Here is a 14279-nt window from a genome sequence, read left to right as displayed (position 1 = left end):
ATCGCGGGGCCGGCGGCGGCGAGGCTTCAGCTGTGTGCCGGGGGCCGCTGGACCCGGCGGGCGCAGCGGGGGATGCTTCGCTCCCCGCTGTTGTACTGAAGCACGTACGTTTCCACCGCGTTTGAAGGTGGAATTCATTTGGCAACTGTGGATGGAGGCGAAAAGCTGGTGTGCTCCCCCCGTGAAATATTCTCTAGAGCTACATAAATGCTGCTAAGTCGGTACGCTTGAATAGAAATGCCTGGTGAGTGCGAGTGGTGCCTGTGACTCCTTAATCCATTCCCCCTAAATGCTTACAGTAACAACTTATGTTCGTGTATGTTTTCGGGGTAAGAGCTACAATAATAAGTGCTCACCGGAGTAAATGTAGATGACCATTCATACAGCTAGTCCGAAAGCGCTTTTGGCTTGCCAGTCGGTCAAGGAGGGAACATAAGCACTTAAGTACTGCCGCAGTTCCATGTGAACAGCTGTTTAACCTGACCAGTGAATTAGAAATTGTGATTATATGGAATAATTGCCTAATGAAAAAACAGGGGGAAAAAAACAGAATTAACCATTCCAAAATATCTGTTAGTTGCATGTGTTTGTAAAAATCTAAGTCATTGTCATCAAGCTATCCTTGAAAAAAGCAGCTTGCTCCGGAGTGTCTTTTGGGCCCTTCAGTTCTGTAAATGCATGTGTTGCTTCTGACAGTTTATCAACACGTGAGCAGGGCTGGGTCAAGGGCAACTGCATGCTGTATTTAGCACAGAGTACTGAATGGATTATTTTGGGTTCTGCCCACAGTCTGGGGGTATTTAAGTACCTTGTCCTTGGCCTCCAAAGCTGGATTCTTTCCTTTCAAAGAAAAACGGTTATTGCTCCCTTTTTTCTTTTGTGTTGGTGTTTGAAGGAACAGGTGTTCCCGTATGGCAGCATCTGCTGCTGCATGACTTATTTTCTGCAACATAATAATTATTTAGACTTTTGAAATGGAGAATAGTTGGGTAACTAGCTATCCAAGACACTTCAGTAGTTAGATGCATCCTCTTGCCTCACTCAGAATGTTACCGCTCTTCTTAACTAGCTGTACTGAGCCAGTTGTGGCTTGCTTTATGTTGATTTATATTTATTTTTGGCTACTTCATCAGTTGAAACTTAAGAGGAAAGAGCATTATAAAGAAACTAAGTACCTCTCTGAATTTAGGTTTCCTGGCTAAAGTATGTTGAATATTTCTAGTTTTGCTTTAGTCTGCAAAACAGTCTGTGATTTTGATCTGATCTGTTCTAGATTTGATATTTCTGTTGCTTGTCTTTTATTTACAAGATTTTCCTTCAGCTTTGTTAATACTTGAATGCATTCTGTAAGATGCAAGCCATGAGCTCTGTGTCAAGTAGACGTTCTTATCTAATCTAAGGTTTCTGCTTACTGGCTGTAGGACAGACTCAATCTGCTGGGGCATGTTTTCATGTGATGGCCATTCCCCTTTTTTCCCCGCACATGCGTGTATCTCAGCCGTTGAAGCACAGCTCCCACATAACCTTTCTCCAAGTTTGGGAGAATACAGTGTGTGACTGCATAAGTAGGGAAAGGTGTAACAGTACTCTTCAGCTTGTCTGTCTTGGATGCATCTACAAGATTTTGTCATTATGCAGATATTCTTAGATGCACAAGGTACAAAAACAAGGTCATTTTTTGGGGCAGGGGGAGTAGGATATTTCTCTATGTATTCCTACTGTAGTGCGAGAGAAGTATATAGCAGGTTATTTGAAGTCTGTCTTCTGCTGTGATCACCTCCTTGCCTTATTCCTTAAATTTCTCTGCTACCTAAACTGGCTTTCAAAGCACAAGCTCTATGCCCTTTCTTCTCCAACTTTTTCTTTGACTAGTCTGCACAACCAGGACCAGATTAAAAAAATAATGTGCCCACGTAAGATAGACAGCTATCTGAGGTGGCTTTGCGTTCAGGCGCCATCCTGCAGCTTGAGCAGTGTAGTGCTGCATTTTCCCATTTATCTTTTTTCTTCAGTGACCACTCCCCCAGCATAATAATTGGCATGTTTCCATGTGCTCAGGGGAGCCAAGCTAGCTATTGCCAACAGACTATCTGAGGGGAGAAGGGAGGAAATGTCAGTTCAGCTCTGTTCAGCATCTTTATGAATGAAAAATGATTTGTCTTGTTTATTGCTCTTAGCCCCTGTATATTGGAGATTAAAAGACTGTCGAGAAGAGAATTCTCTGCTGTTTCACATCCAGGAGAAGGAGACAATTTTCTCCTGTTCTTAAACTTAAAATCCTTTCAGTAGGCCTGCAAGGTGTATTGGACCAGAGTTAACTTTTTTTGCTGTACTTTTTAGTCTTTAGTTCAGCAATGATAGACTGAAGCATGGCCTTGGATTCATGGTTAAGACTTGAGGGGAGGAAAGGGAGTACTAGTTCGTTTTCCCTCTATTTTATTAAGGCATCCAAAGCAGCAGTTCTCCAGTAAGCTAAAATAATGGAGTAGTCATGAAAAGAGGCAGAGTGCTTGTGAATTATAGACTGCTGGTTGGCTATTAGCCAAAGAGGAGAAATCTAAAAAATTTCATTATGGTAAAAGATTGACAGTTGGATCCTGCAAGGCAACGGTGCAAGTCAGGCATCATCTAAAAATATTTAAGATCGTATAATGTGGTTGTTAGTAAAGACCAGAAGAGACCAAACAATTTCAGAGAACCTAATATGAAGCCAAGTGAATGGATAACACAAAGGCAAGTGACATTTATTTCTAACAAATTAAAAGTAGCGTACATTAGATGGAATTATTTAAATGCCTTTTACAAGATAACTTAGAATGCAGTGAATTGTATTATTTCAGGAAAAAGTATCTTGTCATTGGTGACAACTCAGTTTAGTAAAAAATGCAAATTAGTCTGCATAAGGAATATAGAAAATTTTCTGTCTTCGTAAAGCAGTGGTGTACCATTACACCAAATATCATTGCAGCTTTAGTAGTCTTATTGCTATAGTCAGTGTATAGAAGATTTAGAGATGGGAATGACTCGGGTGAGAGTAAAACTTTAACGTGAAAAGACATTGAAAGCTTTGGAATCCCTTTCTGTGGGGGCAGGTAGTGAAAAATATGTAAACATATATGAAAAAGACTAGGAAATAAAATCTATTAAGGCTTACCAATTTTGAAGTTACAGTAAAAGCTTTTTGGCTTGGGAAGCTCCTGAGTGCCAGACTAACTCAGTTGTAGTCATACTGGGCAAAATGCTCCCCCCCCCTTCCTGAAACTCTTTTGTAGATAACTGCTTTTTGACATTTCAGCCAGAGACAGGACACTGGAGTGGTTCTCTGCTCTGCTTCAGTATGGCCCTATTCAGCCTTTTTTGTGATTCAGGAACCAAGGAAAATTCGTGAAATTCAGGTGACTAATTCAGAATTGATTAAATTATTTGTAAAAGTAAATATAATACGTGACCAATTTATGCATGTCACAGGCATAAGGGTTTTTTTCATAGAGGTTAAAGCCTTTAGGAGACCTCCAAGTAGTAATAAATAGTATTATCGCTAAGAAATGCTAAGAAAAATCGGAAAGAGATTGAAGTCTCGTATCCTGGGACATAGCAGTCTGTGAGTGAAGGTAATCTGCTTTTCATTGTTTTCCTGCTGCAGTCTTTTTCTTGAAACAGCTGGAACTATCTGCTTTAACAGATTTGATTCTTTTGAGGTGTATTAGTTTCTTCCCATAGGGAAGTGTTCATTCCCCCCCCCCTTTTTTTTTTTTTTCTTTGAGTTCTGAGAAGTACCTTTAAGTCTCATACAGTTCCCTAATGCTATCTTGGTCAGCATATGACTTTTTACCAAACTATTCTTCTGTCTTATTTCTATATGCTGGAAAGGCTATAACAGTTGTGTTTACTGTGAGTTACTGCGGTGGTTAGAGCGTATCAACCGTGAGCGGGAACATGTACTGGGATTCCCTTGCGGTCTGTACGGCAGTGGCTCAGCCTTGTCAGACACGAGGCCCTGCTATAAGGAAGGCTGCCAGCTGCAGCTAGTGCAGGTGTGATCACTGAGACCTTTCTAGCAGATGGAAGTGGAGGTACATAGCGTACCTTATGGAATTGGGTATTGCCTGCAGAACAAAGCCTGTGATTTTCCAGAAAAATATATATTTTTAGCAGTTCCCTGTGAATTAGCAGCTAATTGCAATTTTTAGGATCGTGAAGAGGAAATAACATGGAAATAATATTGCATTGTTCTTATAATTGGTGTTGCACTGTTTAAGCAGACTTCAACATCAAACTAAAATTCTATGGTTTTAAAATGGTGGTTCATAAATGTTTGTTCTAGTAATCCTTCAAGCATCAAATCATGCCTGATTTGTCCTTTTGTTAAAACAGTGCTTTGAGAACTCTGTAAATAATTAAGGCAGCTAGATATGTGACCCTTTCATAACGTCATACCTTAACAATATTGACTTCTTGTTTTGTTCTAGTTTTGGTATCAAATATGTTGCTGCTACCTGTTGAATTTGCAGTTTCAGTCAGAATTTGTAAATATATGTATTTAAAAAAGAAAGCTTAAACCCTAAATATTTAATGATTTCTGCGTAATCTTACTATGTGCAAGTAAGTCAAATGAATATACTTGGTTTAAGATTTACTTTTAGGGCTGAACTCTTTAAGAGAAATTTTTTTTTTTCTTCATTTTTTTGTAGAGTAGGAGTTACAGGCCTATATTCTGTTAATCCAGAGCAAAGGAAAAAGGAATATATTGTTTCTCATAAATTATTTTATTTGCATGTGATATCTTAAAAATACACTGCTTGTCTCTCTGGAATCATGGAGAGAATGCTTGTAAAATGTAATCCTGAGAGAACAGAGTATTTGAAGTGTGGGGTCATTTTTTATTATTTTGTTTTGTTATTCTCGGTGGTTGATTAGTGCTCGACATCTCACGTGAGCGATCTCTGAAAGGGAAAAGTCAAGCTATACTGGACAGAATGAAACGGGCTGCATTGGACATCTATTCTGATAGATTGTTTAATATTAAACAATATACTTAAATTAAAATCCCTTTAGACAAATGCAGTCTCTGTTTAAGAAATCTATTTGACTGGCAGTCAGCCCTAATGCTTGAGCTGGATGGCATTCATTGGTGTTGCACATCATCAACATCACTCATTATAATATCACTTATATACTATAATAAATGAAAAATGTTTTATGGTCATTAAAGTGAGAGGCAAGTGAGAAGCTACAGCAAAACTAGTTGCCTGGAGTTTTCTTTGGAGATAACTGTTCCAGAAGTTTCTGTGGATGTGCAAAGCTGTATTATTTTTGGCAAGAGCTGTAGATTTTTTTTTTTTTCTTTCTTTACTGGTCATTTTAACTCCAGAGGACGTCACTGCTGTAATTCATGGATTTGGCTGTGGGTTAACTGCAGTTTAAGAAATTAGACTTGATGTTCTGTCAGTCTTGACTTAACCCTGAATCCATTCTGTTCTGTTTTGGCCAGGAGAAAAGGGGGAAGAATGGCTTTGCTTTAGGATTTTGGCTAACGTTACGCTGAACTGGCAGAGAGCAGCAGTGGCCGGCGCTGCTGGCTTGCAAGGGTAAGGGCTGGAGTCGGATCAAAGCCCCAGACTAGACAGCGGGGCGGCTCTGACCGCTTGGATGCGAAGGAAAGGGCTGTGTGCGTTTAGCTTGTGGCAGTTCGGAGTGAAAATAACTACGTTACTACGGAAGTGTTTGAAGTTGCTTAAATAAAAGCTTAAGTTCTGGAACATGCGTGAGTTGTTATGGAAGCATTTCTTAAAAGTTTACTAGCGTAACTCTTCTGGAGTCTGCAAGCAACCTGAACGAATTAGCTTGGAGAGCTCTCAGCTGCTTCTGCTCATTCGTATAGAGCAGTGGTGTTGAACTTTGTAACAGTTTGTATGTAGATGATGTTCATTGGTGCTGTTAACCTGCTTATTCATTCGTGATTTTTTTTTTTCCCCTCCTCGTATGTTTGTATCTAAAAGATGGTGGTGATAAGGAGTTCAGACTTGTCTGATGCAAAATAGAAGTCCATTAAAAGATTTCTTGAAGTGTGTTCCTTTTTCAGTACCAAAAACCTCAAGAATATTTTCTTTGACAAAATTACCTTTTTAAAAAAATTGAATTGTTTTTGTTAAATAGCTGTTAGTGATCTGAAACAGCAAGGGCTAACGCGAAGCCCTTGTTTAATAGATTTGCATTTGTAGCTCACTATTTGAAATGTTGTGGTTTGTTATCAGGTCTCTTTCACTTTGACAGTCTGTTAACTATGCCAGAGCCACCAGTTAGTTCTGGAGGTCTTCCACCTAACCTTTCTAAATTACATGCTTTTCTATTCGAGAGACTGTCCGTGTGTAACTGAACCTCTGTATTGTTTTGCTGTAAAGGAGCCGTTAAATTTTTCAGCTTGGAGAATTAAGAATGAATAAGTTCTGTGGCCATTTTGCTTGTATGTTAACTGAAGTTGAGGACGCTTAGAAACCTCTTGCTTTCTAATGGCACCAGTTTGTTACGAGAATCGATACCGAACACTTCAGTCTATATGGGGCCTCTGCTTTACAGAAATAGAGCTAGAAGTCTGGCTGTCTTCCAGGTCATTGTTTGCTGCAGTTGTCACTGGTATTTTATTTTTGGGTAAGGATGAGAGAAAGTGACTTAAAAGCCAGTAAGTCTGGGGATGAGACAGGATAATGTTTTCATTATACTATGTGCTGTAACAATTTTATGTATAAACATACTATTAAATTCTGAAATGCTTAAAATCAAATGTGAAATTAACCACAACTTGATCTGTAGTGATGTAGACTATTCTGTTAAATCCTATGGTAAATTTCTGCAGTGCTTTGTGTGAACTGGTGAATGTTAATGTTCTCTTCAGAAAAGTTAATATATATCCAAGATCTGTGTGTGGGTTTTTGTTTTTAAGTTCAGTATTTTGATTGTTTACCCTTAAAGTTCTGTCCTGTGCAAAAAGTACAAGTTTACCTGCTTTATAGTATTTTAATTTCGTACAGCAGGCAATCATCTAAATATATAGGTGCATTTCCCTTGCTAACTCAACTCATTTATAAATATGTAACAGATGTTGTGGATTAGTTTATAATAATTTATAGAGTAATATGTAGAAAACAAAATAAACAGGGAAGGCAAATTGTGTATAATATAAGTTAAAGCCCACTGGGATCCTCTTCCTACAGGGGATTGGGGTGTTGTACGTGTAAACTTGTAAGATTCGCAGAATCTGGATCAGGTGATCTCTTACAAGTTTAAATATCCAGTAAAAATCTGTGTTGCTTTTTCTGGTTCATGTTTTACGTCTGACAAAATCATTTTTTAAGTTCTCTGAGGTGGTACTCTTGTGTTGTAATTCTAAGTATGATATGCTATTCAAATAGTATCCTCCTTCTAATGTGTAATATTAAAGGATTGTATTTTTGTTGAAATACTTTTTTGGATGCAAATTATTCCTGGTTAAAAAGAGATGTGCTGATAATTGAACCATAATAAAAGCATTGGAGTAAATGGATTTACTCTCAGGCAGAGTTCTGTGGCAGAACAAATTTTCTGCAAGAAAATTTTGGCCTAGAATCTTCCCTTTCTAAAATGATCACTGTGGGCACTTAAATTTTTAATATCTTACTGGGATACTTGAAAAGAATGTAACCTTTCAGAAAGTTTTGAACAGTTAACCTTCAAAAGAGTTGGCCATTTGAAAATACATGAAAATAAGTTTCTAAGAAAAGAGTTGGCCACTTGAAAATATAGGAAAGTAAGTTCCTAAAAGTACAGTCACATGTAAGCACAGAAGTTGGTAGGAGAGGTGGAGCGTTTTTTGTTTTGGTGGGTTTTTTTTTTTTTCTTTAGTCCTTCTTTGCTACAGCTCCAGTCTATAAGGTGGGGAACAGTAGAACTTCCAAATTTCAGTGGGTTTAATGGAAATATGAATTCTAGTTAATCTGGTAAACTACAACTAGTTTAGATAACTAGTCTTCCATTTTTAGTTTGGTTCTCTGTTTCATGTGTCCCAATAGAACAGAAATCCGTAAGCTGAATAAAACTTCTAAAACTTAAACCAAAAAAGGTAACTTACCTTCTTAATGCTGACCCTAGAAAAAACTAAAGCTACTTTTAGGAAAGTTTTATGGGAGGAAGAAGAGGACAGAGAAGCTGTATGGTGTCTCTTTGTGCTTAAATGTAACTTTCTCCTTAAAAAACCCCAAAAAGCACCGCTGAACACACAGAGTTAATGCAGAGATCAGATTTGTACCAATTTTAAAGTTACAGAAAATTATTAAGGAAAAATCAGCAAAGATCCATGTTTCTTGCTCTTGTGATGCATGAAGAGAACTGCATTTTCTTGACAAACAGCTTCCATAAATAATGCTGGAAATCTGGATTTTAGTGTACTAGAACTATGCTTTGTACCGTAGAAGCTTTAGTTTTTATATTGTTGGAATACAGTAATGTCCCATTTTTCCCTCTCCCATTCTGAGAAACTTCTCTAACTATTTTATATGGTGCCAGATCCATTTCTGAGTCCTTCCCTCCTCTCAGTCTGGGCAGAAGTACCAAGAACACAAGGAGTACATTAGTTTGTGTTAGTTACATGAATCTGTGGTAGGAGAATAGAAAGTTCTTTTGTTTAAAAATAAATAAATAAATGAACTGTAAATTAGGGAGGAAAGCCTGTTTCTGTGTAATCCCACTTCATGTAAAAACAAGGCTATGTCTCTTTTCTTAACATGGCAGAAAAGTAGCCAAAGCAGACAAGCAACTTCCTGCAAATTCCCAGTTCAAGGCTGTGTGAAAAGGACATACATATGCTCCTTGTAGAGGAAATTATTTTTACCTCTGTATGCAGCATTCAGGATACTTTGGGAGAGCATAGAGGAGAGACAATGACCTAGTGTTGGAGAAAATGGTTTAAGATGAGAGAATTGAAGAGCTGTATCTTTACTTGATCACAATGATAAAGGTGAACTGAATGTTTTAGAGACACTTTCATTAGGAAAAAAAAATCAGATCCTTAATTAATGAAGAAAGCTATAACAGCAGCGTGTAGCTGGAAGTTTTAAAGTGATCAAGGAGAGCAATACTATCTCCATGCATGTATTAGTCATGTGGATTGTGTTCAGTATAGAGGTAGCTGTGAAATGGAATGATGTATGCAGGTGGACAGACTAGATGATTTCCAGATCAAAGTCTTCTAAGGGTCTACATTATTATCTCCATGCTGTATCTGCTTCCCTCCCACCCCCTTCTTGCCATAATTCTTGGTCAGGGTATGCATGATGAGTTCCAAACTTCTTGACCAATGCAAGGTTCCAAATTTCTGGACCAGCAGCTTACTGAATCATTATAGGAGTCCTTCGATGATGAGCAGACGCTCTTTTTTGCTCTAGGTGGCGAACCTATCAGATGCAGAAGTGTGTTTTTCCTTCTAAGGGAGGGAAGCTATTTTTCAGCACTAACAGAAATAGTTTGTGGGTTTTTAAAAAAGTATTATTTTTAGGTAACGCCAGGACAAAATTCCCATTAAATAAAATGTTATATTTTTATTTTCTTCCATCTGAAGCGATAGAATTTATTGCAAGAATTCAGTTGTTGTTAACTGTTTGGTTTGAATTCCAAAATCTTGCTTTTGATTATGCTACTAAGTGTCATCTTAGGAAGAAATCAGAGTGAAATGCATTTCCTAGAAAAGTTGCAAAGTCAAGGAATTTTTTACTTTCATCCTACTCTTCCACGCTATAGATACATTGTGAAGGTATGCTTTTAGTGTTAACTCGGTGTTAATAATACAGGTCTACCAATGCTCCTCTGAGTCTTTTCTGAAGTGATTGGCACCCCATTGTTCTTAAATAAACAAATACAAAATAAATAAATAAAAAGACCATCCCCGGAAATTCTCCCCCAAACAGAACTCTGGAAAGGCAGAACGCCTTCCCAGAGTGCCAGTTGTATGTATGCAAGTGTCACGCAGTAATTATGTGGTAAAATGAGAATCACTGTTCAGCTGGTTATGTGGGCAAGCCTTTAGTTTGCCTCATGAAGAATCTAGGAATAGCGCCTCCAAAAATTATGAACTGTTGTGTTAAGATTGAGTCTTTAAAGAATAAGTTTGGTTTGTTTTTTTTATTTGCCTGCTTCAAAGTTGACCCATGTCTGGGGAAAGAATGAGGACCTATTTCAGGAAACAAAACATTTAATGTGCCTGCAAAAATGCAACATTCCTGTGTGTTGACTGGCAGAGACCCTGTTTAACTGCTTCCGATCTCTTAAGTATTTGGAACTGGTGTTTTCCACTCATTCACGTCAAGTGAACCATTCCACTGCTTTCTATGTGTAATTCCCATACAGCAGTTAAATGTATGGGCTTAAAGATTTCCTTCTGCCACCCTCCTTTCTCCTGAAAGTCTCAATCATTGCTTTCTTTGTCCTTTTAATCCTCCTGTCTTAAAACCTTTTGATGTGCCTCTTGCTATATTTTCTTGTCCATAGTCTAGAACTCGCTTAGCGTTCTGCCCCATGAGTGGAAGTGGATATAATGGTTGTGCCTATGGTCTAGTCATAGCTCTGTGTCTTGTGTACTTGCCCTGACTGCCTGAAAATCGTAGTCTAGTTTGTTTAAAATGGAATTGTTTTCTGTTGTCCTTACTTTAATATTTCAGGCTCTAAACTCTAGCAGTTCAGCTGCTGATTTGTAAGTGGTGTAGCAGTTTCTGCAAAACTGGAGGTTTGGTAATCCTGTAGGTGGTCAGGCACACGCTTGCCGCTCTGCACCACTGTTGATTGCTAGCTAAGCTGCCTTGCTTCAAGAGTTGATCTTAGCTGTTAACACAGCACTGTCTTCTCCAAGAGCACTCTGGCTCCACTGCGCTGATTATGCAAGACATTGGCAGAATGCTGTGATACTGCAAAAATTGAACATGTATTGGAAACTTTTATAGCAAGACTTGTGATAAAATTGAGTTGACAGTCCTCTAGAGCTATGTAATAAAATAGAATTGAAAATATGCCATGCTTTTGGCCATCCTTTCAATTGATTGTTTCTGTGCTTTATACTGTACCAGCTGTATATCTAGTCATGTGAGATGATAAAGATTGATGTCATTCTAAAAAGGGTTAAAAAACTATAATTCAATAAAGAATTAGAAGGGGACATATATCTGCAGTGAAAGATGATGCCTCAGTGTGTAGAGCTGGTGAAGGGTAGAAAGGTTTTGCTTGCTTCATCTTTCATGTTTTGAGTTGGTTGGGGGGGTTTTTTTGTTTCACATCAATATTCTGAAAGGGGAGAGTTTTGCCTTTTAAAATACTGTCTCCCTGTTCCTCTGTGCTTCCATACTATTGTTCTGTCCAGCTGGTTTCTCTACTCTTAAGTAGTTAAATAACAGGACAGGGAGTGTCTTTTGGTTCAGTGTGTGCTAAGGCCTGAAAGAATTGATCAAAACGATAATTTAAAATTAATCTAGATAAATCATCATGTATTTCTTTAACTGAGGATTTGCACAAAACCATCTAGGGGGTTGTGGGAAGAGAGTCGGGAAACCTTCCTGGGGTACACAAGAAAGCACATCCCTCTACACTCACAATGATGTTTCCACCTCAGGGTATCCCTGAGGTCCCAGCTTCTGATCTCCTGAGACCACACAATCAAAGGAGTATGGGGCACTGGGCCAGACTGGAAAGAAAAGTGCATGTTGGAGCTTGGAGGAAGTAAGGAGGCAGCAGTGGAAATCCAGTGCTGCTATTTGCTTCCTCCCAACCTGTTTCTCTACAGAGCAGAGGTAGTCCTCACTTGTCATCCTTCTCCCACTTTCTTAAGTAAGCTTAGTTGTGTCTAGTAATTACAGTTGGGGACAGCGATGGTCTTTCTGTTGTAGAGTTTGGGCAGCGTCGTTAGCTTTATTTCTATTAAATTAACAATTAAAACAACATTCATCTGTACAGTGCTAGTCCTGATGGAATTCTGGTTCATGAATGGGGTTTGCAGGCATTACTGCCATGCAAACAATGAGCGTGCAAGACGACACTGCTTCCTGTTTTAAAATTCACTAGGCACTTATGGCATGCCGTATTGAATTTCATTTGCTTCAGTTTAAAAGAATGAAAACTTCAAGAACTTCTTTACCAATATTAATTTTTCTTTTAAATATCTTCAGTTCTTACTACTGGATAATGGTATGCAGTGGTTGACTTTGAATATTCGAAAGAAATAAAAACAGTGTTCTGTTCTATTTTTCAGAGAATGCAGAATCAATTGATCTCAAACAGTTTTTCGACCTACATTTCTCACATATATATTATGTGTTCTTTGAAAACTTTGTGACTATTGAAGTAGGTCTTAAACAAAAAGGTAAGTGTTTCAAAGAACGCTTTTTGTCTTGATGCTTGTGGTTTTGTTATAAAATAAAGCAGGGTGTTATAAATAAAGCTGTGTGTCTGTGGTCACAAATGGCAACATTAGCTGTGCAGAAAAATGTGTAAGCACTAACTTTGCAAATAAAGGCAGAGCAATTAGAGGTGCATGCAGTGGAGGTGGGCAAGGAGAGTTTATTCTCTGACTGGTTTTGCCTTTTTGCAAAGTGAGGATTCTTAAGGTGTTACACTTTTTGTGTTCTGCAGAATTATTCTATGTTTTGTTTAACAAGATATTGTGTAACTTAATCTCTACCAGCTGTTGATGCCATAATAGAAAATTATACAAACTGTAACTGTTACAAACCATAAATATGAAATATACTTTATTTGCAGAAGGAATGCAAAATTATGGTTGTAGAAATGCATGTTTTTGTTTTACACATCTAAGGATCTTTGTCAGTGTTCTTCACATTTTGTTTTGATAATAAAAGTGTATCTTCTATTTATTTTTAATTGCATCTAGGTCACAAGTCTCAGAGAGAAGAATTAGATTCTATTCTTTTTATTTTTGAGGTAAGATAACTTGAGTATTCCTGTATGAGTTTTCTGCTTTGAATTAAGTCCTGTTAAATAATAACAGTACAGCTATTCTACAGTTGGCTGGAAATGCGCTTTACATTTAACAGCATTCCTTTTTCCTTTTGCTTAAAGTTGAATATGTGTGCTTTGTGTGAGAAGAAAAAGAATTTGACTTGCAGTTTTGCAGGAAGATGTCTTAACTGGAAAAAGATGTTTTCTGCCTCTGCAGATAGTTCATTACTTTTTGGTGGTGGTGTTCCCCCCCCACACACTTCCAATGTATTACGCTTTGAGCTTTGTGTGAGAAGAAAAAGAATTTGACTTGCAGTTTTGCAGGAAGATGTCTTAACTGGAAAAAGATGTTTTCTGCCTCTGCAGATAGTTCATTACTTTTTGGTGGTGGTGTTCCCCCCCCACACACTTCCAATGTATTATAGACTTTGAAATTCGTATAAATGTGATCTCTGATTAGTTGTGATCTTTTTGACTTTTTCATTGCATGTTATCTCTGATTTTTCTCATAATAGATTACTACTGTAGAATTAGTTTTTATAGATCCCTTGTATTTTCTAAAAGATTTATTATTTGAAAATAGCATTTCACAATATCCTTACCAAAAGCATATCTTGACTTAATTAAGATGAACTAGAAACTAATTTAATGAAATGGGAACATTTCTGGGCAGAGACTATAGTTTAGAAATAGCTTAGAACGTCAAGTTTTTGTCTTTTCTTTTTGATGGCAGCTTCTAACTATAGAACAAGTATTGTGGTTTTTAAAAATATGTGAAATTGAAAGCTGATGAATGCTCATCACATGGTTGAACACAAATTCAAGATTGATTTATTTATTTAGTAAGGTACGTTGGTGCTTAAAGCTGTAGGGTTAGCTGTTACAAGGAGAGTGAATCTGAAGAGAGCTGGTTCATTTGTTCACTAGTTCCTATGTAAAGGAGTATTAGGTGACCTGTGCTTTGGAAACAGTTGCACAGGCTGCTGGAGGGCCATGGCCAGGAACTCATTTGGGAAATCAGGTTATTTATAGAATCATAGAATAGTTTGGGTTGGAAGGGACCTCTAAAGGTCATCTAGTCCACCCCCCCTGCCATGGAGCAGGGACATCTTCAACTAGATCAGGTTGCTCAGAGACCCGTCCAACCTCACCTTGAATGTTTCCAGGGATGGGGCATCCACCACCTCTCTGGGCAACCTGTGCCAATGTTTCACCACCCTCAGCATAAAAAATTTCTTCCTTCTATCTAGTCTAAATCTACCCCCCTTTAGTTTAAAGCCATTCCCCCTTGTCCTGTCGCAACAGGCCCT

At 38.0% G+C, this 14279-nt stretch overlaps 1 protein-coding gene across 1 annotated transcript in view; it reads left to right on the top strand.

The window, feature by feature from the left end:
• The first annotated feature begins 11608 nt into the window (after window positions 1-11608).
• RALGAPA1 (Ral GTPase activating protein catalytic alpha subunit 1) overlaps window positions 11609-14279 on the top strand; it is a 128264-nt gene continuing 125593 nt past the window's right edge. The window contains exons 1-3 of the mRNA XM_019474888.1: window positions 11609-11678; window positions 12263-12373; window positions 12902-12951. Of these exons, the coding sequence (XP_019330433.1) occupies window positions 11609-11678; window positions 12263-12373; window positions 12902-12951 (231 nt within the window). The remainder of the gene's footprint in view (window positions 11679-12262; window positions 12374-12901; window positions 12952-14279) is intronic.

The sequence above is a fragment of the Aptenodytes forsteri genome, unplaced genomic scaffold (assembly GCF_000699145.1).
Source record: "Aptenodytes forsteri isolate BGI_AS27 unplaced genomic scaffold, ASM69914v1 Scaffold108, whole genome shotgun sequence".
Lineage (NCBI taxonomy): Eukaryota > Metazoa > Chordata > Aves > Sphenisciformes > Spheniscidae > Aptenodytes > Aptenodytes forsteri.
The sequence above is the reverse complement of the archived record's forward strand: the minus strand, read 5'-3'. Positions and strand labels throughout refer to the sequence as shown.